This window comes from Seriola aureovittata, chromosome 24 (genome assembly GCF_021018895.1).
Source record: "Seriola aureovittata isolate HTS-2021-v1 ecotype China chromosome 24, ASM2101889v1, whole genome shotgun sequence".
In the NCBI taxonomy this organism is placed as follows: domain Eukaryota; kingdom Metazoa; phylum Chordata; class Actinopteri; order Carangiformes; family Carangidae; genus Seriola; species Seriola aureovittata.
Window position 1 is genome coordinate 4,692,851 of NC_079387.1, and position 26,026 is coordinate 4,718,876.

At 39.3% G+C, this 26,026-nt stretch overlaps 3 protein-coding genes across 4 annotated transcripts; 2 read left to right on the forward strand and 1 right to left on the reverse strand.

The window, feature by feature from the left end:
* Window positions 1–856: 856 nt before the first annotated feature.
* arpc2 (actin related protein 2/3 complex, subunit 2) lies at window positions 857–8,675 on the reverse strand. The gene is made up of 10 exons (XM_056370994.1): window positions 8,448–8,675; window positions 7,268–7,302; window positions 6,353–6,465; window positions 4,679–4,724; window positions 4,185–4,371; window positions 3,881–3,974; window positions 3,440–3,566; window positions 3,222–3,322; window positions 2,262–2,362; window positions 857–1,350 (listed from the first exon to the last, which is right to left on the reverse strand). Exons 1-10 carry the CDS (start codon window positions 8,519–8,521, stop codon window positions 1,329–1,331), a joined length of 900 nt encoding a protein of 299 aa, XP_056226969.1. The 5' UTR covers window positions 8,522–8,675; the 3' UTR covers window positions 857–1,328.
* Window positions 8,676–13,274: 4,599 nt separating this feature from the next.
* On the forward strand, window positions 13,275–15,536 carry LOC130165106 (C-X-C chemokine receptor type 1-like). Its single transcript, XM_056370036.1, has 2 exons — window positions 13,275–13,335; window positions 13,903–15,536. Exon 2 carries the CDS (start codon window positions 13,908–13,910, stop codon window positions 14,988–14,990), a length of 1,083 nt encoding a protein of 360 aa, XP_056226011.1. The 5' UTR covers window positions 13,275–13,335; window positions 13,903–13,907; the 3' UTR covers window positions 14,991–15,536.
* Window positions 15,537–16,471: 935 nt separating this feature from the next.
* slc19a1 (solute carrier family 19 member 1) lies at window positions 16,472–25,503 on the forward strand. Of its 2 annotated transcripts, XM_056370035.1 has the most exons (7): window positions 16,472–16,525; window positions 17,917–17,990; window positions 18,184–18,593; window positions 20,026–20,812; window positions 22,553–22,745; window positions 23,034–23,175; window positions 23,816–25,503. In XM_056370035.1, exons 3-7 carry the CDS (start codon window positions 18,288–18,290, stop codon window positions 24,014–24,016), a joined length of 1,629 nt encoding a protein of 542 aa, XP_056226010.1. In that variant the 5' UTR covers window positions 16,472–16,525; window positions 17,917–17,990; window positions 18,184–18,287; the 3' UTR covers window positions 24,017–25,503. The 2 variants fall into 2 exon arrangements, with proteins under 2 accessions (XP_056226010.1, XP_056226009.1); XM_056370034.1 differs by having other exon boundaries at window positions 16,482–16,525; window positions 17,917–18,593.
* The last annotated feature ends 523 nt before the right edge of the window (window positions 25,504–26,026 follow it).

Below are 26,026 nucleotides of genomic sequence, written 5' to 3' on the forward strand. Positions count from 1 at the left end.
TATAAAATATCAGAAAATTCATAAAAATGCCCATCATACTATCTTACAGCACAATGTGACATCATCACATCTGGTTTAGTCTGACCAGTAGTTCAAAACCCAAATGTATTAAATTTTTTATAAGAAAAACCATCAGATGTTTGGTGTTTTTGCTTGAAAAATGCTGCTCGCGGTCGACTAATCAATTAATCAATAAGTTGTTGTAGCTCCAGTGTTTATTGCACACAACATGCCTTCCATCACCCTGTCAGAGTGCATGAAAGTTAGATAGGAAATGAGCAGATAAGTCAAAATAGACAGATAAAAGTAATCAATCAATAGTTGAAACTTTCAGATTCTGTTGTGTAGCAGTATGAATGCAAATTTGATCAAACCTACTGTAAAGGAGGGAAAAAGCCTAAAACGTATGAAACAAATAACACAGGATCGATGTCCAGTTTTTGCTAATAGTGTTAAATAACATCCACATGATTTCAGTAAGTTTGTTAATGACTTTAAAATGATACTATGAGCTTGTGGATGGTAGACATGTCTCAACCAGTACAAAATCATGTAATCCTTAAACTGAAATGAGATAAATAAAAGCCAAAGTTCTGGACATCTACACTAGAAAGCTTACATATATTTCATAATGAAATATATTTTAAGATCGTTAAAACCAGTTTAGAAACACCTTGATATCAAAGGTGAGCTTTTCAAGCTTTCACATGATCTCTTCTCAGAAATTGCCCTCATTTCTGATCAATAAGTAGAATAATGATCCGTGTGGATTGATAAAAATCTGAAGAAAAAAAAAAAAAAAAAACATAAGTGACAGCAGAGGAGTAACACAGTCACATCACTGCCAGAAAGATGCTTTTTTTTTTTGTAAGTGATTTCTTTTATTTTTTCAAATGACAATGGTACAGACGACATGAAAGCACAGAGAGGGAGGAAGGGGGGGATTGAAATCATCCAGTACATGTATATTGCATGGTGAGGGTTGAGGGGCAAGCAAGAGTACCAAATGGAGTAAAAGATATCGTATCAAAAATTTTTTCATATATATATTTATATAGGACTAATAATTCTCTTTAACTATGCAAAGCAAGGAATGCCCTTTTTTCCATTTATCTTGAGCCTTGGCTTTCCCTAAGTAGAGCCAACGTTATTATTCATTAAACAAACAAAAAAAAAAAGAAGAAAAAAAAAAAGACTGGACACATTTTTGGGGCTGGGCGGGGGCATTCGGAGGCATCCTGGAGTCCTGTCTGATGTGGCGTTAAGTCTCAGTGTGGCGCATTTGGGCGTGTCCACAGGGGTTTGGATTTCTCTGATGGGGGTCCGCCTCAGCGGGAGAAGGTCTTTCCACTGGAGGAACAAAAAAAAAAAATCCAAGACTTAGATGGTAAACACAGGACATCACAACAGCAACATCCAGCTTTGTTAGCCACGTTAACTAGATCCTTTATGCTAAGCCAACTGGCTGCCGGCTGTAGCTTCATATTTACCACACAGACATGGGCTCAATCTTCAGCCTTGTGCCTGTTGTTTTGGCACACGCCAGTTACCAGCACAATGGAAACTACTGGAAAATACTTGCTGGTTAAACTTGGTACTGATAAATACAAGATATTTGTGCTATGCATTTCTCTGTCATGTCCCTGAGAATCTCTTAGGTCTCTAGTTTGTGATTCTTGTGTTTGTTTTTCTACCTTGTTGCCAAACCTATGAGTCATGACATGTTTATATGTCTTTGAAACTCACAAAGATTGCAGCTATGGGGGGGTTACCTGCTTATTCCAGTAACACATTAACCACAGAACAAAGACACTCTCTATGCTACGACAGTATAAATTTATGAATTGTTTCAGGGGAGCTACAAGGCTAACAGTGTATTTGTGGCTGTTGGGAGGTTTTAGCTGAGTGGAGAGCTGTTAAATCTCCTGACTCACTGCCACACACCTCAAAAACACACAGAGACTCGTAGAAGGACTCTATAAAGGCGGAAGAAAAACACCTCTATCTTAGAAAATGCAGAGATTATGTATCTCAAGGCTAAATCTGGCTGTATTCTGCTTTGAACTGCAAAAACCATTCATGAGTCATCTTACATAAAGACCCTGCAGCAGTGATCAGATTTCACGAAAGTCAAAAACTTCTTTGATCATTGTTTCTTAGCCCAAAACACTGATCCTTATCTTGCTCTTCTTACTTCAGACAGTAGCTACGAAGCTGTGCAGTGGGATCGAAACCAGAGGAAGGGAGCGGAGGCTACTTACGAGATGGTCTTCATCTCCTTCTTCTCGGCGTCGGGCCGAGCGCGGTTCAGCACCTTGAGGAAGTCTGACGTCTTGGCCCTCATGCGTGTGTGAATGTAGGCCTGCAGAAGACACGCAGACGTGAATGATGGAGATTTCTCATCAGGTATTCACAAGCGCAAAAACACCAATCATAACTCGTCATCTAATCTTGGGCTGAATGTTAAAAGAGATATGATAATGATACAGTGTGCGGCAGACACGTGGGTCACATAGTGATCACTTATTTTTCACTTGTTTCTCAAGCTTAATCCAACCACACCTGACCATAAATCCAGCTCTTATAACACTGACACTGACTCCCTCCAGTCTGGAGTGAAAACATCCAGGACAGTGTCTGTAGCCGGAGCACCAGATGCTTACAAAACAACACACACCTCCGAAATGGAAGTCATCCAAAAATTTAATTTAACCTGTCAACACAAACACCCACGCACTGTAGCAGAAACCTGTATGATCATTGAGGGTGGTAGAGCAAGTCATCCTCAAGTGGGGCCTTCCTTTGATCTCACCTGTCACTGGACTTGCTATTGTGGAGAAGCTGCTTTACTACTACTGCTACTACTATTACAGGGGAGGAATGACTTGCTGTAGCCTGTGATTAAGGCAGACTTTCCGCCTGTAGCCTGTTCATCCGGTGCCTCCTTCATATTGACTTAGATGTGGCTGACCTTTAGGGAAACTGACACTGGGCCCAAAACGTGTCATGAGGCCAAAGAGCTCAGACTAAAGCTTAAAAATGCTATAAATATTCCAAAAACAAGCACTCCTCATGAACTTGTGCTGAAAACGTGTGAGTGGAGTCAAGAAAAACAAACAATATCTGAAAGGCATGATTTAAATATGAAAAAAATCAATGGTTTTGTTTCTGCTGTGCAGTTGCTAGGCAGACATCTTCATGAGTGAGTTCATTGAACCGACCTTGGAGCACTTTATGTGGTAGTGCAGGTAGTCCCTGAAGGTGTGGATGAGGTTGATGGTGTTGTCTCTGGCATTGGCATTGGTGTGACGTGGGAACAGGACTAGGGGGAAAAAATACAAATAAATAAAAATGAAAAGCATAAATGTGAATATAAAATGACTACATTTGTAGACAGGTGAAGGAGATTCGGATGCATTTTATCTCGGTGGATGCTGACCGAAGGTGATGTATCCGATGTTGTCCCCGACGGCGGCGTCTGTGTCCTTCAGCTCCAGCGGCGGCTCCCTGTGGCTGAACAGCACCTGGGGGGCCGTGTGGCTGGCTCGCCGACCCTCTTTGAACTCCTACACACAGAAAATGTCCGTGTACAGTACCAGTTATATTTGATTTTATGCTTATGTAACAGCCAGCGTTGGCGGCTTTGCAGCTATTTTGGCATTAGTTTATGACACATTTTTATCAAACTGGATATGATAGTATTGTTGCTGTCAGAAATCCCTGTATCTGAGAGTCAGAATTACAACTAAAAGGCTGATATGAAAGCTTTTTTCCACACTCAGCTACCCGCCATTTAAGTTTCAACAATGTGATGTGAATGTTCCTAAGTATGTAGCATGGACACAATGGATAACTTCTACCTTCATCCGGCCTCACAAACCTGCATGAAGACTTTGCCGATGATGACGTCGTCGTCGTCTTTGAACACTGTGCTGAACACAACCGTCACTCTGTCCTTCTTGGCCTCCACATACCTGAGAGGATGCAACATGTCAGACGTGTCAGAGGTTTAACACCCCCAGAGAAACGAGCATTACCATAAAACGGGTAACATTTCTTTGACTTTCAGAGTTGAGTCCAGTGAATGCTACACAATATTTCCCATACTTGAAGACGTACTACAGCAAATGTGTCTCAGCTTAACAACACAAACTGAAAGCTTTCAAGCTCTCCCCCACACGTACATGGACTCGTCGTCTCTGTAGTGGACCACGGCCCTCTGCTCGCCCTCTTTGCCCTCTTCCTGGAACTTGAAGTACTTTTCAAACACAGAGGCGAAGCAGTTCCTCTTGAGCATCCCCGCCTGGTGGACAACCTCATCTTTGTTGGCTGGTAGTGCATCCAGGTCGTAGAGGAGGGACACGTTGTAGCCTGGGAGGAAGACGGAGCGGTGAAGGTTCCAGATTTAAGTCAGACACCACATTCAATTTCACACTTTTCTATTAAAAAGGAACATGTGAGCTGCCACAAGCTAATAAACGCTGGAGATAAATGTCCTAAAAATGAGGAACAAAGTTGACATTTAAAACTGCAACATGGCAGACAGACACACTTTTGTCTGAGGCTTTTACATACTGTTTTAGAGTGTTAAAATCTTAAAACTGAGCCCATGTGTCTAATAGTCTCAAACCAGAATTCAGTGGCTGTCAGTGATTTCTGAAAAGGAGACCAAACTTACCAGACTCTGTTGAGACCAGGAAATTCCCATAGACCCTCTTGAGCAGCTGAAATTAAAAATATGATCTTTATTCATATTGCACTCCTCTAAATGCAGTTTTCACATGAAGCACTTCTCAGACGAACCGTAAAAATAAAGCAGAAAGAAGAATGAAAAAGCTCAAGAGCAAAATCTTAGGTCAAAGGACAGAAAAAGTAATTAATACAGGACGATAAAAAGCTTTTTAAAGGTTTGGATAATGACTTAGATTCATGTACATTATGCAAGAACAAGCTTTTTAAAAGGCCTTAATGCAGACTAGAGAAAGGGCCCCGGGAGTTTAGGAGACTGACAATTTAAAAAAATTTAAAAAATGTAGAACGGGTACTTCCAAAGCCACCCTTTGATTCTCAAAACACCTGAGTGATTTTCTGAGCCTGTCAGAATCCCCTGAGACTTGGTTGGTGGTTTAAGAGAAGAGAAGAAAGGTGCACAAATGTCAACAGCATCAAAAGCAGCGATAGAGAGAGAGAGAGAGAGAGTGAGAGAAAACTAAACAAATCTGCTGTACAACAAAAGACAACATGTAGCCGGAGGGAGGCGTGTCATCTTGTGGTAATTGAAGGGGTTACATTCCCAACACAGGAGCCCCTCTATAATGGATACCTGTCATTGTGGAATGAACTGAGGTCGACTTAGAAGGAATATGCAAATCAAGCTCGGGAATGGCGATAATGTACAAGCAAGTCATTGAAGGAAAGTGTAGTGCACTATATTCTTCCTACTTTTAATCTGAGCAGGATTTCAGATAATGTGTGGGGATAAACAAACCCTTTACACACACTATAAACACTCCAGCACTTTCCAACTTCGACTTTTCACAGGCCGAGTAACTGAATGTGACACTGTTGGACGGTTTGCTCACTATCCCTCTGCTCTTGAGTTTTAGGGAACAATGAGGGAAGTAGCTGGACGGCAGCCAAAACATTCATACAGTGGCTGCTGCTCGCAGTCAGCACTTCCTGGCCCGGGGTGAGTCACACAAACTCACTTCCTGTTTCGACCAGAAGCCTCTGCAGCTGCTTTCTTCCTTACATGGCAAGAGAGCTCTTATGGTAGAGGTAAGTAGGTGTGTGTGTGTGTGTGTGTGTGTGTGTGCAGATACCAATCATGACCTCATCCTGCTTTATCAAATGACATTGACACTAAAATCTGACAGAAACCAACCTAAATGCATCCTTGACTTATTAATGACTATGTTTTTGCAGCAGTTGCCGGGTGACTACAGCTCAACTGCAGTTCTACAGAATATCACTGCAGAAATCAAAAGTAGCCATGAAAGCAACTGCTGACCTCAGAAGATCAGTAGTTGTTGGTTTTTTTTGCACCAGAGGAACAAATGTGTCAGAAAGCCACGTCTGCATTTTAAACCATTTCACACTGGTTTAAGCTCTTGAAAAAACGACAACATAATTTTAGATATTTTGAGGTTTTTCCAGGACTTGCAGTCACACTGGGTTATTTTAGATGTGAATTTTGAGTATGTGCACATGTGAAGAAGTGACTGCTGGTGAAGCCTCATCTCTGTCTAGGCAGGCACAGAGAAACATTTTCCAGAAATTATGTTTATGTTCCTCCCTCTTTCTCTTCGTGTGTGTGTGTGTGTGCGTGTGTGTGTGTGTGTGCGTGTTGTACCTCGTCAGCTCCATGCTCCTGCAGTTCCTTGTAGAACTTCAGGGAGATGCTGACCATCACTTTGGTCTTGTCCCCATTCGGGTTGGAGATGTGGTACAAGACGCCATCGAAATCTGCAGCAGAGAGGAACATTGGGTGACTGATAACAGACAAACTCCTCACCCTTTACTTCCAGCTTCTTAACACAGAAGATGTAACAGTACACTTAAATAATAATAACTTCATGCACCAACACATTTTGTACTAAATGTGCCATCTTTATTAATAACCTCAATTCATGCTGGTACATAAGATTATTTCAGTCAATTTCACATTTGAGACACTTTGTGTCATTATCAGCGATTACTGGCAGGGCTGTACATGTGCAATAGGTTAATTGCATCATAGGAAGATAACTGGCAGGATGAAATCAACAACAAGCACCCAGTAACAGCAAAGTAAGTACAGAGAAAATGTGTTAACTCTAACTTTGATTGTCTGTTTTAATTGTTGATTCAGTAGAAATACCAAACATTTGCTGTAACCTGTCACAAAAGTGGTGCTGTGGCAGTGCTAACCCCATCGAAAGTTACTGACCACGACAGTTGATACGCCCATTTCCACAATATTACACAAAGCACTTGTAGGACATTATGCAAAATACAATAAGCTACTGCACAAAACGTACAGGAAACCACACAATCACCACCACAATCTTCATGCACAACTACTCAACTGTCAAACATGTGAACTAGTGATTTTAAAGAAATGATCCAAACTAATAACACCGTGCTGCCCTCATTTATAACACCATCATAACTCATTGTCTACAACCATGCTGTTTGGCAACTGTGTGGTCAGACCAAAACAATGACTTTCAAAGAAGCTACACACAGCATATAGCAACCTGTTGCATAAAATGTCATCTAACCTCACCTGCAAACGTCACATCGACGGCCTCTGGTTTGGTTCTGCAAGGAGACAAAATTAGGAAATTCATGAGGCATAAAGAGAATAGTCATAACTTATAAGCCCTATTTTCTGACATTTTATAGACCAACAACTCAATTAATCAATAAAATAATCTGTAACATTAATAATCATTAGTTGCGGATTTACAAAAGATGCCATCATAAATCTTTATGTCTAAAAACACTGGTATTTTTTACTTTTATTGAAACACCTTGACAATGTGGTCTTATTTTTTTTTTGGGGGGGGGGGGGGGGGGGGGGGCACAGTGATAAATAAACACTTTAAAAGATGCTGCAGCAACTTGTCCAGGCTGCATAGTGTGCCTGCTCCAAGCAGCTGCAGCTCAGCTGAGCACAGACTTGACTCAGCTTGAATACCGGAATGCGGAAGCTGGACCGAGAGGGGGGCCTATGGTTAGCTCATAACTAGCCACTGAGTGCTTCTGTGCAAAGCAAATAAATGGGATTTATTGAGGGGAAACAACAAGTTTAATGTGATATAAGTATCCTTATGTTGAAAGAGTGTGGTTAATGTCGAACACGAGCAGTTTCTATTATATTGTTGTGTCTAAAACTCTTAAGAAAATGTGTTTCCCATGTGTTTCACTGGGGATGAAAGCTATTTTAATACATTTAAAATGCAGGTAAATTGTTTTTAATAAAGATTCGTTTGTGCTTTGACATGAATTCCTCCGTTATTTAATAAATTAGCTACAAACATTAGCTACTACTGCTACTCGGCCAGCGATTATTTGCGATCTGCGATCTCCTAAAACCATATAAATGTTTTATTTAATATTAGTAAGGTCATTGGTTGCAAAATAACCTGATATGTTTTGCTATTTTAATTCCACCGGGGGAATACGAATTAATTTGGGTGACATTTTTTGGCACAACACCGGCCGTGCAGACACACCCCAGCTCCAGGCAAACCCCATCACAGCGACTCGGTAAGCCAACTCACTCTGTATTTTGCTTTTTTTTCTCTTTACACCCAAAATGAAAGACGACCTAGTTCACTTGTGCAAAGCTGTAGGCGTTTATCAGCCGCTTCATTTAATACAGCCGTCATCTTAAGTGAAACGCTAAAGGGGAAGCTAGCTGGCGTTAGCAGTGCTAGCCAGGTGTAACAATGATTTCTCACCCGTTGGATGCGCCGTCGAACTTCAACGTCAGCGTCTCCTCTATAATGCGGTTATTGATTTCTAACAGGATCATCGCAGCGGACCGCAGGTGTCGAGGAAAAGGGGGGAATGATCAGATGGAGCTATGAGGTGGGATTAACCTCTTTGTGTCAATTTCTGCAAAATTTTCCTCCCTTCACAGACTAAACCGTTTCCGTCGAGGCTCCTTCCGCCTGTCGCTTCCGCGTATTTTACACTCAGGACCCCGATTAAATGAGGACGGCTGCGATCTTGCCTGTAATAAATTCGCAATAACAATTCTGTAATGGTGGAATAGGCTAGTATGTTTGCTCTGGTACTTTATTAGAGTATTTCCATTTCATTTTATGCTGCTTCATACATATGACCCACTATTATTCAGAGGCAAATACTGTAAATTATTCACAAAATAAGCCATTATTGACCCTGGGGCTGTTTGTGGGGGGTTCACAAGCTTCCCCACAGTATGTAAAATAAATAAAATGAGCCCCAAAGCAGAGCAAACTGCAAACTGCAAGCAAAGCAGGGCCCCCAAAGCCAATGGTTTTTCAGTTGTGTTTTAGGAATTTGATTAATTGCAAATTTTATAAGGGAATTACACAAATAGAGTAAAATAAAGTAAAAAATCTGCAACTAATTTGATTAGTTTTTCTTTTTAATTAAAAACCAACCAAATTCACAGGGTCCACATTTTAAAACCTCATCTTAGACTTGAGATGGATATTTGTCTGTATTCTTGGACATTTTATTGATTATACAACTAATTGAAAAATTAGAAAAATTATTTTTAAAAACTTTATTTGGATGGTTTTATGCATATTTAAAGTTGTTGATCCAACTGGATGATAATGTAGGTTTTAGTCTCTAATGTTGTTGACATGCATTGTGTTATACTAACAGGTGTTTTTATTATTTTGTCCTCCCCATTTATATCACTGAGGGTAAGCTAAATAAGAGAAACTCCTCTCTGTATGATGCAGTCCTATTAATCTCCTCTCTAAGACAATTTTAATAAAAACTGAAGAAAAGTTGAATTTATTACAAGACTGTTGTATTAGACTGAATAAATTTCAGTGAGGTGTACCTAATAAACTGCCAACTTGTGGTTTATTTAAAGCAGATGTCCTGATACAGATACCTAGCTGTGTTTCTCATCTGCCAAACAAGACAGACAGGCAGCAACCACAACATACATGAGCCTTTCCCATGATCAATATAAGTGGTAGTAAAAGAAAACACAGGCGTCAGTCTAATTACAAGGTATGTGAAAATAATTATCAGTGGTAGATTCTGACATTGCCAACACAATCCAGGTTTTACTGATGTGTCACAGCTCATTATCCAGTAATTTTGAGCTTTTCAGTTCAGTGGTTTGGTTAAAGAAGTTCAAGAATGTAATAAACTACCAATAATAATAATAACATTACAATCATCAACAGTAGTTTCATGATCATGAAAATGAATAATAAAAAATATAAGTGATTAAATATAATTGATAAAATGTATTTGAGTTTGATGGAGCAACACATGACAGATAGTAGTAGATCAAACGCATGACCTGTGCCATTCAGGCTTGGTCTTGTTGTCCTGTACGAGCTCAGGTAAAACTGGACCCGATCAGGTGCTCCTTCTTGTGAAGTGAAGTATATTTTGATAAGAGATTAGCGACTGTGCTAGATTTCATTCCTGATGTGCAACTAAAGGAACAGAGTGCCACAGAAAAATAACTGCCTTGAGGAAGATCAGATTGCCTGTATTCACAGCATGCCTTTGTGTCATTTAGATAAATAAACACTTGTCTTTGTTTCCTCCCTCACTTGTTTTCTTTCTCTTTTACTCTGAAGGACAACAATAGGGGTTCTCAGATCAGATGGCTGCATCTACCGTGCTGTCACAGAGACATTGTGGAGTTCAGAGGCTGTTTTCAGTTCTAAAACAGCAACATGACCAATCCAGATAGAATGTCTGCACAATTATTAGAATTAGGAGCACTATACGGGGATATTGCTGAACTGAGCCAAAGACAAATTAAAAGGGTCACTTCACCCAAACTACAAAATCCACCCACAAAAAAGCTTTTTTCCCCCAAGTAAGTAAGTAAGTATGTAAGTAATAAATCTGTGAGATGAGCTGTCCCCACTAGACAACAGAGATGAATGGAATTTCAATTTTATTTCATAGCCCCTGGTAAAACTGATCATAGCCAAAATCTGTGGCTATGATCAGAAGTGGTGGAAGCACTCATACAGATTATGAATTTATATCCCAATATAGTCAATATAGAAACTAATAGAAAAAGGAGCTGAGAGGACATTCAGGTGGTGATAGCAAATAATGTCACAAGGTCAGTGCCTTGTAAAACAGTGAAACTCGTAAAAAAAAGAACAGATACCGCCACACGTGAAAGGGATTACAACAGGACTCATCTCCAGTTTCCAATGTTACGTTAGAAACAAATCGTGTTGATGAGACGATGGAGTCATATGCAGTATGTTTGCATCCTCTGATCTGGAAGGAATGAAGATCACAGTCAATATTTTCTCTTCATCGGAAGAAGATGAAGCTGATGCCGAGCAAGCATTTCCAGAGAAGGGGAAAGTATTTGGGTTTCTTGAGAAGATAATGTCAATGCCAAGTTTCATACTGTTTGATTGAAGAGACAAAAAGTGCAAAATTTGTCACGCTCATAAGGGCAAATTCATGCTTAGAGCAGGAGGCACAGCGAACATGCGACGTCCCAGTGGTCAGAGTGGATTCCACTTCAGTCACATGCTTTCTTAGGAACTATACCATATCTGACTTTTTGTATTGTTGCAAATAACAATAACACTCAAGGATTAGTTTTTTATTCTTTTTTACTTCTATTTAAAATAATTTTTTTTCATTAATCCAAATGTTTTTTGAAAGAATTATTCTGTTTCAGATTCAGTGCTTTAGTATTTTAGCAGGTATGCTATATATGTTTGCAGAGGAATTGTATAATTTAAGCAATAACAATAATTTTTACCCTGTAACTACAAGAAAAAGAGATGAAACTATGAAAACAACCAAATATAAGACTAAAACAAAATTGAAATTTACTTTTGCTTCACACTTTATTCCTCATGTTTTGGTCAGTTTATTTTCCTCCTACTGATGTTTTTCATTCACATGCATGATAAACTTAACTATGGCAGTTACAAATTCGCTCAACTGAAATACAAAATCTCCAATTGTGACATTACATGCACAAACGCACGTAAACTCACACTGTTGAACAGCCTAAAAACAGGCCATTCTGGTTAGGGGCTGTCATGCTTCCTGATGGAGACTGGCAACAGCACAGGACTGTCATTAAGGCTCCATTTACTTGCAGATATGTGACAGTCATAGGGGCGATGGCAGTGATGCAACACGCTATTATGTTGATTATTGTGTGTTTTACCTATCAAGACGTGAATGAAGTGATTTATGGAGCCAAAGGGGAGGGAGGGAAGATGCTTTTGTGTTTGAATATACATTAACCTTTACGGTAGGATGGAGAAGGGGAGGGACTCAACTGGGTCCCCTGTCATTACAGATGTATGGTTGTCATTTTTCTCTGCGTCTTTGTCACACCATGTAACGCAGAAATTTGGCTCAACGAAATCCCAGAAACAACAGTGATCTCAACTTTTAGCTGGATAAAATAAAAAGATACATCTAACTGTAGAAATAAATACTATTATTTAATACTATAAAAACAAAATATGCAAGAAAATATATGAAAAAATGGATGTAGACAGATGTGGGGGGTCTCATTCCTCCTCATGCAGGTTTAGAACGACAGCAGTTTTATTCAGTAATAAGAGATGGAAAAATGGGCTTGTTTCAGAGGTTTAACAGTAGACACGGTGTGGCATCAAATCAGGGGAATTAACATTGACTTTTGCAACAGCAAGAGTGAGAACATTACAGCATTTCATTTCCAGAAAGTCTCACGGCTGACATCCTGACCTGCCGATTTGTAAACACACTTTGCAACACACCCAGGATTACCCAATAACCTCATCATACAGGGTCAGATAACAAGTAGTAAGACCTCATGTTATCTTGTGAGTTACAACTAGTTATTCCAAAACATGCACTCAGGACTCTCTTGAATGTATCAGTTAATTTATATGTGAAATATCGAGCCATTGAGGATTTCTTTTTACTATTCTGATGATGAGGTCTCTTTTTTCAAAAGCTGTGTATTTTATTTAGGAATATATTTTCATTTTGTTTTCATCATGCTTTTAATTGTTGGTTGATTAGGATGTGAGCACTGTAATGCCCATATGTTTATGGATGAATAAACTGAATCTCCTTATAGTAAGGCTCCATATAGTGATTTAACAAATCAAATGAACACAAATATATTCCTTTTTGTCTTATGGCATCTTTTCTTTTTTTCAATCTTTCAATCAGAAGGTCAAACAGTAGACGTTTTTCACAGCAGTGATTTTGACTTGTCATAGCAGGAAAAGCACAGGTGTTATTAATATGTCCCAGTAAGTCAGGACACATGATGTGACTGTGAGCCAGCATGTACAGTGCCAGACCATGAGGCTGAACTGGTTAAATGAAATCCAGCCATCCTTAGTTCCATCATTTACACCTGTACTTTTTTTTCCTATACTGTGACGTGTTAAAACGTCTGAGGATGTTCTGTTGCAAAAACATTTGACGACACCGATGCGGTAACATATTGGGGAAGCAGGCAGGAAATTGGCTCAACTCCAACTCCCCCCACAAAAAAACAAAAAAAAAACCCCATATTAAATCACATATAAAAGGATGCTCTTCGGCACAACCTTGTTTGTCAAACTGTTGTCATCTTCGAAAGCTGCAACCAAGCCTCTGCAGGAGGTGAGTATCTGAACTAGTTTATTCCCACAGGTGGTAACTAGAGGGATAAATTTGTGAGTATTAAAGTGAGACTATGTAACTTTTGAAAAACGAAAGAACCCAATCTTCTTCGTACACATAAAAAGTTGCATTCATAAACAATAAATCCACGTTGAGTGATTTTGCTGCTGCAGCCAGGGTTAGCTGATGTTAGCAAACTTTCATATCTGTCTGTATAATTTGATGATCCTGAGTCAGTTCAGTTTAAGATTAGCTGTTGTCTCAAAACTGTCACTTGTAGTTACACTGTTGAAAATGCCCATTTTAAAGTTGCACAATGGAATTTCACAGATTGTAGGAAATAGCGTTTTTTTAATTTTTAAATTAGAAATAATGATATTATTCTTGTTCATTCTGTTGTTTTTTACAATGTCAACACTGAACAACAAAGGAGAATATACAGGGTTTTAAATTGTGTTTGCTTTGTGCAACTTGTGCAAGTCTGGAACATGGTAAAGATGGCAGAAGCTGAGTCACTGTTTTTGTACTGCTGTGATAATGAACTACTATCAATCTGTTTTCCATCAGGAGTCATGTCACTCAGCTATGTCTTCACAGATGACTTCATTGATGAACTGAATTATACCTTTAATTATACCTCCATCGATCAAACATTCTACATTGATCCAAAGACATTATCATGTGAGACAACACCGCTGGAGCCTAAAGTAGCTCTGATCCTGTGTTTCATCCTCATAGCCATCTTTTTCCTGGCAATACCAGGAAACCTATTGGTGGGGTTGGTGATCGGCACCAGCAGACAGCCCCTGACTCCGTCGGATGTGTATTTGTTTCATCTGACAATAGCAGATGGTCTGATGGCCCTCAGCCTCCCATTCTCAGCTGTAGCATTGGTTCAAGGATGGATCTTTGGAGACTTCTTGTGCAAGTTCTTCAGCCTCATCATCGAAGCAAACTTCTACACCAGCATCATCTTCCTGGCCTGTATTAGCATCGATCGTTACCTTGCGATCGTGCACGCCGGTGAGAGCATCAGAAACCACCAGAAAACTTGCAGCCGGATCCTTTGTGCAGCAATCTGGGCCTTTGGTGGGGCCCTCAGTCTGCCTGCACTTTTCAATGAAACCTACAAGTTTGACAAAGACTCAGACAGGTTGGTTTGCTCTGAAAGCTTTGACTTTGGCAGTGCTTCTTCATGGAGGCTTGCCACACGCTTTTTCCGCCATTTCTTTGGTTTTTTGCTCCCTCTGTGTATTATGCTGACCTGCTACAGCATCACCATCGCAAGGCTGCTGCGCACTCGTGGTTTCCAGAAGCACCGAGCAATGAAAGTGATCATAGCCGTGGTGATTGCATTTGTGCTGTGCTGGACGCCGTACCACATAACCATGATAGTAGACACGATCCTGAGGGCCGATCTGGTGCAATTTAACTGTGCTATGAGGAAGTCAGTGAATGTGGCTTCGGTTGCGACCAACTCTCTGGCTCTGCTCCACAGCTGCATCAACCCTGTCCTCTATGCATTCGTGGGAGAGAAGTTCAGGAAAAAAATGTTGCTGCTTTTTCAGAGGAAGCTCAGGCAGGAGAGGGTGTCAGGGACAAGGTTCAGCAGGTCGACATCTCAGACATCAGATGCAAACGGAGCTGTTCTCTGAAACCTTGGTGGACTTTTTTATGTACAGCATATCTTTATATTTATTGTTGTTCCCCACCTAGGCTACTGTAAATTCTCCCTTCAGCCAGTGTAAAAGCGGTGAGGTTTGAAATAACATCAGTTATTAGAGTATAGGTCCCTTTTTTGTCTTGGCCAGGGATCAAGTAATTTCTATCTGAAAACTGCTTGATGACACTGTATAGGATATTTCAGTATGCATGTACCCGACTGTCTCTGATCTGATCTACATTTGGATAATGTGGTATACTGCTGCCATCTAGTGAGCTCACTGTCACCTACATACCTACTATTAAAAACTTGTATTTCCAGCCTCCGATTTGATCAAGTCCGTGTTTATATTTCTTATTAAGTATTTTTGTTGCTCAAGAGTAGATCAGCCTTTCTGTGGATCTGTATGCTTCTTGTGTTTTTAAGCAATGTACATACTGTAGCAGACTTTCCTATTTACTGTATTTCTATTTATTTGTATGAGCTTAAAAGTTTGTATATATTGCTGTCTTTCTCAGTAAAAGTAAAAAGCTTTGAAACCTTCCCTGAAATGACTGATTTATTCCTGTAGACTTGTGTGACCCATATTCACAGGGTCCTCCCAACCAATACAAATATCATTAGCTCATCAGTCTCACATGGAAATAATGAAGAATGAACTTTCAATTATCTTTCAGTCTCAACTTTGGAGCCACCGTGAACATGAAGTCCTCAAAATGCTGAGATTTGGAAATTTGACCATGTCAACTGGGCAGAACTGAATCTGCTGATTAAGATCACGTGGAATAATCAAAAACCCCAGGACAACTATTAATGCTTGTTATGGTGGGATGGTTTTGAAATCAACTTTTTCAATGTTGATGGAGCAATACTGTAGTCACCTTGGAGACAGCTACAAAATATGATTGATATTTATATTTTGTGTAAGTAAAAATTCTTTCAAATTTTTCAAAATACATTAGGTAATATTGTGTTATACATTGTAACACTGTTACACAACAATAATGTCATTCATTAAATATTATAGCCTACTACTATGTTCGAGTAAAAACATATCTGCATATCAATTATTTCTCAATTGTAGTTTTTGAATTATTATTATTATTATCATTATTATTATTATTATTATTATTATTATTATTATTATTATTATTATTATTATCATTATCATTATTAGTGTAGTAGTTAGACTGTATTTACATATTTGTACTAACACACTGTAGCAGTATTTGCCCAGCAGATGTAGAGCTTTAGGCATAAAGCTCTTATTAAAACCAAAAATGTGAAATAAAATCTGAATTGTAAGGAGTTTGTTGTCTATACATTGTGCCATTTCCGTAAATTGATATCATAAAAACAAACAAGCCGAAAATTTGTTGATTTTTGTTTCAAATGTCAGGTTAAATAAAGTTTTTTCCGGCTTTGTCGCAAAAACTAAACTGTGGACCTACATTTCCCAGAAATCAACGCGGTGAAAAATAAAGCATTTGGTTGGTTACTTCTGCAGCTTTAGATGGAGCACATGAGGTAAGAAACGTTAACTCGACTTATATATACACTTTAATATGACAAACAAGTAAATTATGCTTTCCTGACGGAAAGCCAGCTGTTTGTTGTGTAAACGGGCTGTCAGTTACTCGCCATAAATATTATATGATGAATTTATGACAACAAAAACAACAAGAATGCTTAGTTTGTATACTCAAATATCGTTGGCCACCTTGCTAGCTAGCTGTAACTTCGTACCTGTGTCATGAATTGTGCGTTGAAGTGATTTGTTGTCCTATAGACAACCCACTCAAAGCGAGGTTTAGCACATTAGCAGCTAACGTAACAGTAAATCAAGCTTTTATGTTTCAGTGTGCTGCCTTGTGGAGCATTAGTATGCTAACACAGTGTTACCCACTGAATGGCTTGTGTAACTTGTTTGCATTTCCCCTGACACGTAACTGAGGTTCATTCCTCAGGGGGAATACATGTCTAGTTTTCACTTTTATATATCTCATTAGTAAGTACCACCATTTTGACAGAATATATTAATTACATTATATTTACAGATTTAACTGTAAACAAAAATGGGGTGCATCATGTGTCAAAGCATGACTGTGGGTTATCCAGCAGGTACAATCTCACATGTCTGACTTCAGAGCTGTAATAATGAGTTAATTACAATTAATTAATTATATTAATATTGATGAAAATATTGATAGAAACTTTAATTGGTAGCAATTTGGATATCATATTCGTTTAATGCTATAAATTCACTGGTTTCAGTTTCAATATGAATATGTGCTTTTCTTTAAAACTGCAAAAACAATTCATCCTCTCAAATAGAAAAATGTTCTGTTTTTTTCCCTGTTTTATGTCAGAGTAAACCTGGCCTGTTGGTCAAACAAGAAAACACATTTGATAAATAACTGTTAGTTGTAGCCTTAGTTTTCTTGTCCATATACGATACTAAACATGACTATTTCATTGTCGATTAATTGGTCTATTATTCTCTCGATTAACTGATTAATTGTTTTGTTGATCTAATGCCAGAAAATATGAAATATTAGCATATTAGCATTTTTCTGTTATATATGCCAAAGAAAAGGAGCAAATCTTTACATTTGAGAAGCTGTTTGGCATTTGTGTTTGTGAGAAAAAATGGAGGAATAGATCAGAATAGTTGCTAGTCAGACAAAACAAGCACTCTGGGAGCTTGTGACGGGCATTGTTTACCATTATTTACTTTTCTATACAGTGATAATGAGAATAAGATTTAGTTGCTGCCCTGTTTGTGTCACAGCAGCGTGTCATAATCTGCCACAGATTTGCTTCCAATGTAGAAAACACAGCTGTGCTCTAATGTCAGCTGCAGTGTCTGCACAGTGTCAAAACAGTCTGACTAACTACCAACATTGTTATCATTTCAGGTTAACAATGACACCAGACTCAGCTGCTGGATAGCTTGCTGTCGGACAATGTCAGAGAGTGGAATGAAGCAAAGGTCAACATTTTCTCTTACATACGAACCACAGCATGTAGCATTTTAACTACCTTGTCATCACCCTGTTACATGGTTCATTCTCAGTGTTTCAGTCTTCTCTGGCATGGAGAAGCAGAGGAGTTGAGGGGAAACCCGAGTTTGATGTTTTCAACTCAAACAGTTGGGTTTTTACATTTTGTTTCATTTTAAACAGGAAATTGGGAGTTCACCCCTAAAACGAATCCTTGCATGCTGAATTGACACAACAAAAAAGGCTACACTCTGTATCACAGTGTGGTTCACAAACCAACCGACACAATGGTAGAAGATGATGCAGCAGGAAGTGGAGACAGATTAGAGGGCGAGAAAGAGCTGGATCTGAAAGTGCTTGCATCTGAAGACACTGATGGCCACGTAGAAGACGGAGAAGTAGAGATGGCTGTCTCTGCTTCTGAGGCCCCGTCTCTCGCCGAAGGTCTCCCAGTGGAAGCCGAGCAGCCCAGAAAGTGGAAGTGGGCCGTGATATTCTTGTGTTTCTATGGATTTATGTCATCGATAAAGCCTGGGGAGCCGTTCATTACACCGTATCTGCTCAGCTCTGAGAAGAACTTCACCAGGAAAGAGGTTGGTAGTGTCCACAGTGTCTTACAGTGTTTGTACAGTTATATTTGTCTGTGTGTGAGAAGAAAACTAGTTCAGCCACATTTAGAATATCGTCCAAAGCCAACAATGAAAGACAGAACATTTTAGTCACCCACAAACGTACAGACTAAAAGTGAAACTCTTAGACTCTTTCACCTTTTCCTCTGTGCAGTTAAACAGTCATTACACAGTAGAATTAATGAGGGCCCTGTGGGGAGTTTGCTGATCCATCTAACCGAGGTCAAAGTTCACATTCCTCGAAACTGGGTCAATGTAATAGGTTTGCGAAGGTTTATAATCAAGGAATGGTGGCTGAAGGATTTGGAGAATGGCATGAGATCACTACTTTGTTTCCCTTTTTTTTCCCTGAATCAATCAACCACAACCACGTACCAAGAGTTGGTCACCTGCCAAGCTGTCAGTCAGAGACAGAATTGTTTGTCAGACTAGCTAGGACAGTGTGAGAGGAAAAAATACTCAATGATGTCTTGATGTCCGTTTGTATTTGAAGTAGTGTTATTGACATATTCCATAAATTCCTGCTTTTAAATGGCTCCAGTGAATAAGCCTTGATTTAAGATACCCTTCATCATCTACATCATCTACGCACACACACACAATGATTAATTCAGAGTGTTAAAAAGTATATTGCATTGAACATCATTTTGATACGATGTGTTATTTTGCATACGTTTGCCATATTGGGATATATATATATATATATATGTATCAAACTGAGGAAATAATTGTAATAATATTGTAATTTGTGACAGTCACGTTGTGCAGCCATATATTGTTTATTAGTATCTAAAGTCTGCTGGTTGCTATGATGTTTATTTATTTCTCAATGACACAACCTGGGTTAATTATTTAGGAATTAGGAGAGATAAGACTTCATATTTGCTGATCATGCCACCAAACTGTTCATGGGAACATTTACAGGCATCAACACCAAAGGTCATCAGCCAGGAAAATAAGTGTTGTATCTGTAAGACCAGGACTGCAACAGAACTGCACTTAGTTGTCTAAACTTCTTTGTCATCCTCTGTTTTTTAATAATTTTTTGTCATCTGGCTAGCAGATTTTTTGTGTTATTTGCAAAGTATTAGGGACGTTACTTTTAATAAAGCATGCTAGTGTTTGTTGTTGGCCTTATGAGTCCCAAGTATTTTGTACATTAAATGTGTTGCCCACAGCATTATGACTGTAGTTGGACAATATGTTCTAAAAAATATATTGATATTATAATGAGGTTTGTGTATGCAAACTAATATATAAAACAATCAAACTGATGTGCAACAAAATGTCATATGTCATAATACTTGATATAGACTCTACAAGCATTGAATAGAGTGAAGATTTCATCCACCTCACTGATTTCTCACATTCATTGGGGCTTTATGTCATTTTCCAGGTGACCAATGAGATCACTCCTGTGCTGACGTATTCCTACATGGTCGTGCTGGTGCCGGCCTTCCTGCTGACTGATCTTCTGCGCTACAAGCCAGTCCTGATTATCCAGGGCATCAGTCAGGTGGTCATTTGGCTCATTCTGCTGCTGGGCACCACCCTCTTTGAGATGCAGATGATGGAGTTCTTCTATGGTATCACCATGGCCTGCCGCGTTGCCTACTCCTCCTACATTTTCTCCCTGGTCAGCCCGGTCCTCTACCAGCGAGTGGCCGGATACTCGCGCACCTCAGTCCTCTTGGGGGTGTTCACCAGCTCGGTGCTGGGTCAGCTCTGCATGTCTCTGGGCAACGTCAGCTTCTACACCCTCAACGCCATATCTTTGGGTTTCGTCAGCTTTGGTCTGCTGCTCGCATTGTGCCTGCCGTGGCCTAAACGCTCCCTGTTTTTCAACCAGATGCGGAATCAGGAGAGAAAGGAACTGGCTGCCTTGGAAGCTACCAAATCAGAACTGGACAAAATGAAGCCGAAAGAGAGTGAGGCGTCCTCTGCCGCCCCCCCGTGCTCTTCATCACGCTGGAAGGATTCTATCTTTGTGCAGATGCTGCTGGAGGTGAGAAACGTGACCCGGAGGCCAAACCTGAGGCTCTGGTCCTTGTGGTGGGTGTTCAACTCCACCGGGTACTACCTGGTGTTGTTCTACGTCCACATCTTGTGGAACAAAGTCTACCCAGCCACTGAGAACAAGGATGTTTACAACGGGGGAGTGGAAGCAGCTTCTACCTTACTGAGTGAGACATTTTTTGGAGCTACAGAATCATCATGAGAACAGTCTAATCTCTGTTTTTTGCTCTTTGCTCGTATAGTGCACATTTGTTGGGTGTTAGTTCACCAGTCCTTCATGATTTTATTCACATTGGTGCATCTCCAGCATGCTAAATATATAGACACAAATAATGGGAACTCGCCTGTGCTCAACAACATTAAGATATCAATAGCCCTCCAGCTCAAGGCCAGCAGGAAGTGTTTAGCTTTGCATTAACAGTAGAATCTTTGCAAGATGAATGAAAAGGTTCCTCTGATAATTCAATAATAATTTGTAATCTAGGATATCCTGTAAAGGAATTGCAAGATAAAAATGGCATTTGTTGAACATGAACGTGATGGACCACAATTCACAGATTTGTTATGGAACTTCTGTGTTGTGCAGCTCAGATTTCTCACATGGCTGCTGTCAAAACGTCTGTTATAAAACTGTAGTAAGCTTGTTTTGATTTTTTTTTTAACATGTTGTAGTGAAACATCTTGAGACTGCTGGGATATAAAACTGAACCACTGCAAAACAGACAGAACATATTGTCAGCATTTTCCAGTCATCTTCAGCTCAGTGTCTTACTTTCCATCCATAATAGAATTGCACAGAGTAACGCTGCCTCTCTCGTTCAGTATGAACAGAAATGTAATGGCTGATCGGTTGATCCGTACAGTGTGTGCATGAAACTTGCAGGTTCTGGTCACGTAGAGAGGCTAGTTAAAATGTGTAGTGTGAAGTAACACAAAGTACAAAGTCTATTAAAACGCTGTGTCTGGCTTTATTGAAGAAATCCTGTGTAGACTGGAGTCTGGAAAAGTATAAAATATGAATTTGATCATTGAAAAAGTCAGCCAGTCTGCTGGTCTAAAAACAAAACTGAAAGAATCCACTTCATTTTCTTTACAACAGACTGAAAGCAAACTTTTTTTCACATCAGATGCGTCTCAACACAGATGTCGCTCGTACAGTAAATTAGTCTATTTCATTACAGTAAAGTACTGGAGCAGCGACATCGTTAGTGTCATTAGATCCACCTTCCTTGCTGTAAACCTAGAGTTCTGCTTTTTCCTGAATATGTTTTGGGGAAAATCTGTTTTAAGGCAGAGTTTCCAACTGAAATTCAGGGCAGGAGAAGGACTTGAAATGATTAACTGATGGTACACTTTATTGACAGTGTATGGTGTTAGTGTTATGCACCAAAATGTCAAAACTGGGTCAGGACCAGAGATAAAAGGCTGACAAAAGCATCATATTTGTCACACAAAACATGTGCACAATGTAAACGGCATTTAAAAGGTTGGATAATCGATATCAAACCCTTACTCTGAAGTGATTACGTCAGGTTTAGATCAATCAATGATTTCCATTTAATCAGCTGTAAAGCACAAAGGTAGCAGCTTGTTTAAATAACCTAGACGTTGCGTCATGTGCAGTAAAAGTTACGTTACAAAGTAAAAATTGACAGTAGGTAAACGAACAGACAAAACTTTTACTCTCATAGAAGTGTTGGTTATTTAGCTGTTAGTTATGCAGTGATGACAGGAAAACAAATAGACCTCTCTGAAGTATACAGATGAAAATATATCCTTGAAAGTTATTTACATTAAAAGCAATGACATTATTTACACTATGAAACCGCTTGTTTTCTGTAGCCTAGATGTATAAAGTTGAACTTCATCAGTTTGAAAGGTAATTACTGATGTTTGTCTTTATCCAGGTGCAATCACTTCCTTCATGGCGGGCTATGTTAAAATCCGGTGGAACGTCTGGTCTGAGCTGGTGATTGGTATTATCACAGCGTTGCAAGCGGGTCTGCTGCTCCTCATGGGCACCACAGATAACATTTGGGTCTGCTACACCGCCTACGTCCTCTTCAGAGGCTTCTACCAGTTCCTGGTGCCCATTGCAACGTGAGTGCCAAAAAAATGTTGAAAATAAATCTATTTCCTTAATTGTGAGTTGAAAGTGATGCAGCAGGAAGTTATATCCTCTATGAATAGGATCATAGTTCCATAGAGAGTTATAGTGATTACAAGATTAACAGATCAGGGGACTTAATTGCGTATTGGTAAATTGTGTGTGTTTACTTGCTGATGTACTAAGTTTCATTCTAACTCTTTCAGCGTGTGGTTGTGTGGTTGCAACAGAAACAAACTGCTCTGTGATATTTATATAATTTTTTTATTGTCTCCCTGCAGTTTCCAGATAGCCTCATCACTCACCAAGGAGCTGTGTGCGCTGGTGTTTGGCATCAACACTTTCTTGGGGACAATTCTGAAGAGCATCATCAGCCTGATATTTTCTGACAAGAGGGGCCTGGCATTGGATGTGCACTCTCAGGTAAAACGGTCATTTCATACTGTATAAGGTACAGTATATAAGTGTCTTACACAAACACTGGCTGTTTCTTCCCCTGGATGTATTTCATGTTTTTAAATTTACAAGACAATGGGGAAACATACAGAGTGAACGCTGAATAGATTTTTTTTTTTTTTTTTTTTTTACAGTTGGCAAACACAGGTGTAATCAATAACACTAATTGCTGCTTTACACTGCAGTCATTGCAGAAACGGAGCCATAATTAATGTGATTAACTTCACCTGTGACTTTCCTGCTTTGGCAAAATACCAGGTTGTTTAGGGAACAATAAAGAAACAAGAGCGCTCTAATTCTCTCAGTGCTTTAAAGACTCAGGTTCGCAAGACAGTGATTTTTTCAACTTAGTTAAGTTGTACTATCTCCTTCAGAATTTAGGACAAATTCAGCGCTGTTTTCGCTTTTAAGAATTTCCAGCAGGTTGCAAAGACAAATACATTATTAGTATTAGTAAACACATCAGAAAAGATTGCTGTCACAGCAAAGAAGAGCTTCTGTCACTCACTCTGTGATAGTTAGCACAGCGTTCTCCCTGTCAGTATATTTACTGTCCTATCTGTGTGTTGTCTGACTGAAGATCCATTTCTTTTTTTTCCTTTTACAGTTCCTGGTGTACTTCATTTACTTCACCATTCTTACCGTCGTCTACTTTGTCTGTGCTGCTGTGGTCATCTTCCGTCACTATAGAAACCAGCCCAGGGAAGGAGGCGGGGCCAAGGACCAGGCCACGCCCACAGAGCTCAGTCCTGTGGCAGTAAATTCGGAGGCAGAACCTTTGTCTAACGGCAAAAGTGCCAAAGCGTAACGTCAAGAAACGTTTCTCGCCTTACACCATTTTCCATCCACATGTTATCTTTATCTAGACCCAAGTGTTCGTTAATATGCTCCTCAGACTCAGAGGGATCAAGCCTTTGTAACGCTCTGTTGTTGATACAGAAGCTCGTTCAGTGTTCGCTGCTGAGCCTTAATTACAGAAGTGCCTCATCTGCTCGACACGAGCTTGACAGGTTGCAGGCATCTTGTGTCTGACGTCTTGGGAGAGTTTTGTTTTTGTTTTTGAGGATCAGATGTGATTTGTTGTAAGTGGGAAGGTGATAAAATCCTACTTTTTATTCAGTGGAACGCAATAAGTGGCACTATGCTTCAGTATTGTGGAAAATCATCTTATATACAGCAAGGGACCATTAATGTAATGGCCAAAAGCTTTTTTTTTTGTATGTTGTATATGAGAATTTGCAGGTTTAACACGGTAAACTGTCAGTGGTTTGCCCTTCAATCAAAGGTTCACACTAAAAATGACTTAAGAATATGCTGCATTTTCTGACTACACTATTGTCATCGACACTCCTCTTGCACTTAATGTTACAATTACTGTGAGTTAGTGCCATTTGAAAAGATATCCACCCCATAAATATAATTGCTTTTTTTCTTGATAATCCTATTTTCACATCACATTGTTGAAAAATCAGAATCAGATGATGAATGAGCCTTTGTATCAATTTATTATTTGAAGCTGTAAACTGCAGATTGGATGTGATTTTAATATTTAAGTGATTTCATTGTTGCTGTTATTGTTAAAGTTGCTCTTTGAAGACCATTTGTAATGTAGAAGCAGCAGCATCAGGGTATTTGAAATTATTATATTTCAGACTTTGAAACAGGCAACAGAATGTGTTAATGTTTATTACCGCACAAATATATGCTTATTTGACTATTATTCCAAATACACATCACTGAATTTGGTTATTTAACTATGCTGTATTTCTATTTTTATCTAAATTTTGTCAATATCTCAGTCAGAAGTTTTGCTGCTAATTCTCTGCCTGTTGGTGTGAGTTTGTCTGAGTGCCAACCAAACACCAAGAAGGGCTCCGACCCCAAAAACCAGGTCTTCATTTTGGGTCAAAACACAGCTGCTTGTATATTCATCAAAAGACTGCAGGAATCACTGTGGAAAATATAGGAATGCAGTGTTTATTGATGCAACAGGTTCAACATTCAGTAGGTTTTTAAAAAATGCCCATGAAGTTTCTTCCACAGCAACAGTAGACAAGTCTAAAGATATAGAGGTATATCTTCGACTAGTAGTTTCTGTTTGTCATGTTAACAGAGTTTTGAGTTGGATTACATTCAGAATGTATAGATATGTTTTTTTTTTAATTGTGATTGAAATAGTTGCTGATAAATAGTGTAACTGTGAACCTGTCTGAATGCTGTACAAGAGGAAAATTGACCTTAATCAGATGTTTATTTTGTATTCACAAATAAATTACCTTTGGTGGATAAAAAGCTCCTTGATCGACGTTACAGTTAAGAAAAGAGGGTATTTAACATGTAAATAATAACTGTCTGATGTACTAGGTTGATAGAGTTGGACTGTAGATACAGCATGTCCATGGGAGTTGTTTGGTCAGCTGCAGCCACTGCATGAAGACCAAGAGCTTCGTGATTCTTATTTGTTTTTTTGCATTTCTTAGCAGGAGTTGTTTATTTTTCTGTGGACTGTTTCTACAGCTGAGCTCAGGGATGTGATGAATCTGGTCAGTATTCGCAAGATCTGGTTTCTCCTTCTCGGGAGGGGAAGGAAGAGATGAAAACATGGGAGACTGTATGTGAAGGAGAGTCATCTGAGTGAAAGTTATGTCTCGTTTGCTGTGTGGAAGAGTCCGCCGTCTTGGCCTTGGTTTCTGACAGGAAGTCCTTTGAGTAAGCAATGAGTCAGCAGCTCACTGGGTCAATGTTGCAATGTTGCATTTACACCAGATTCAGTGTTAAATTAGCCTATAAATATTTCAACCGTGAATCAGCTGAAATT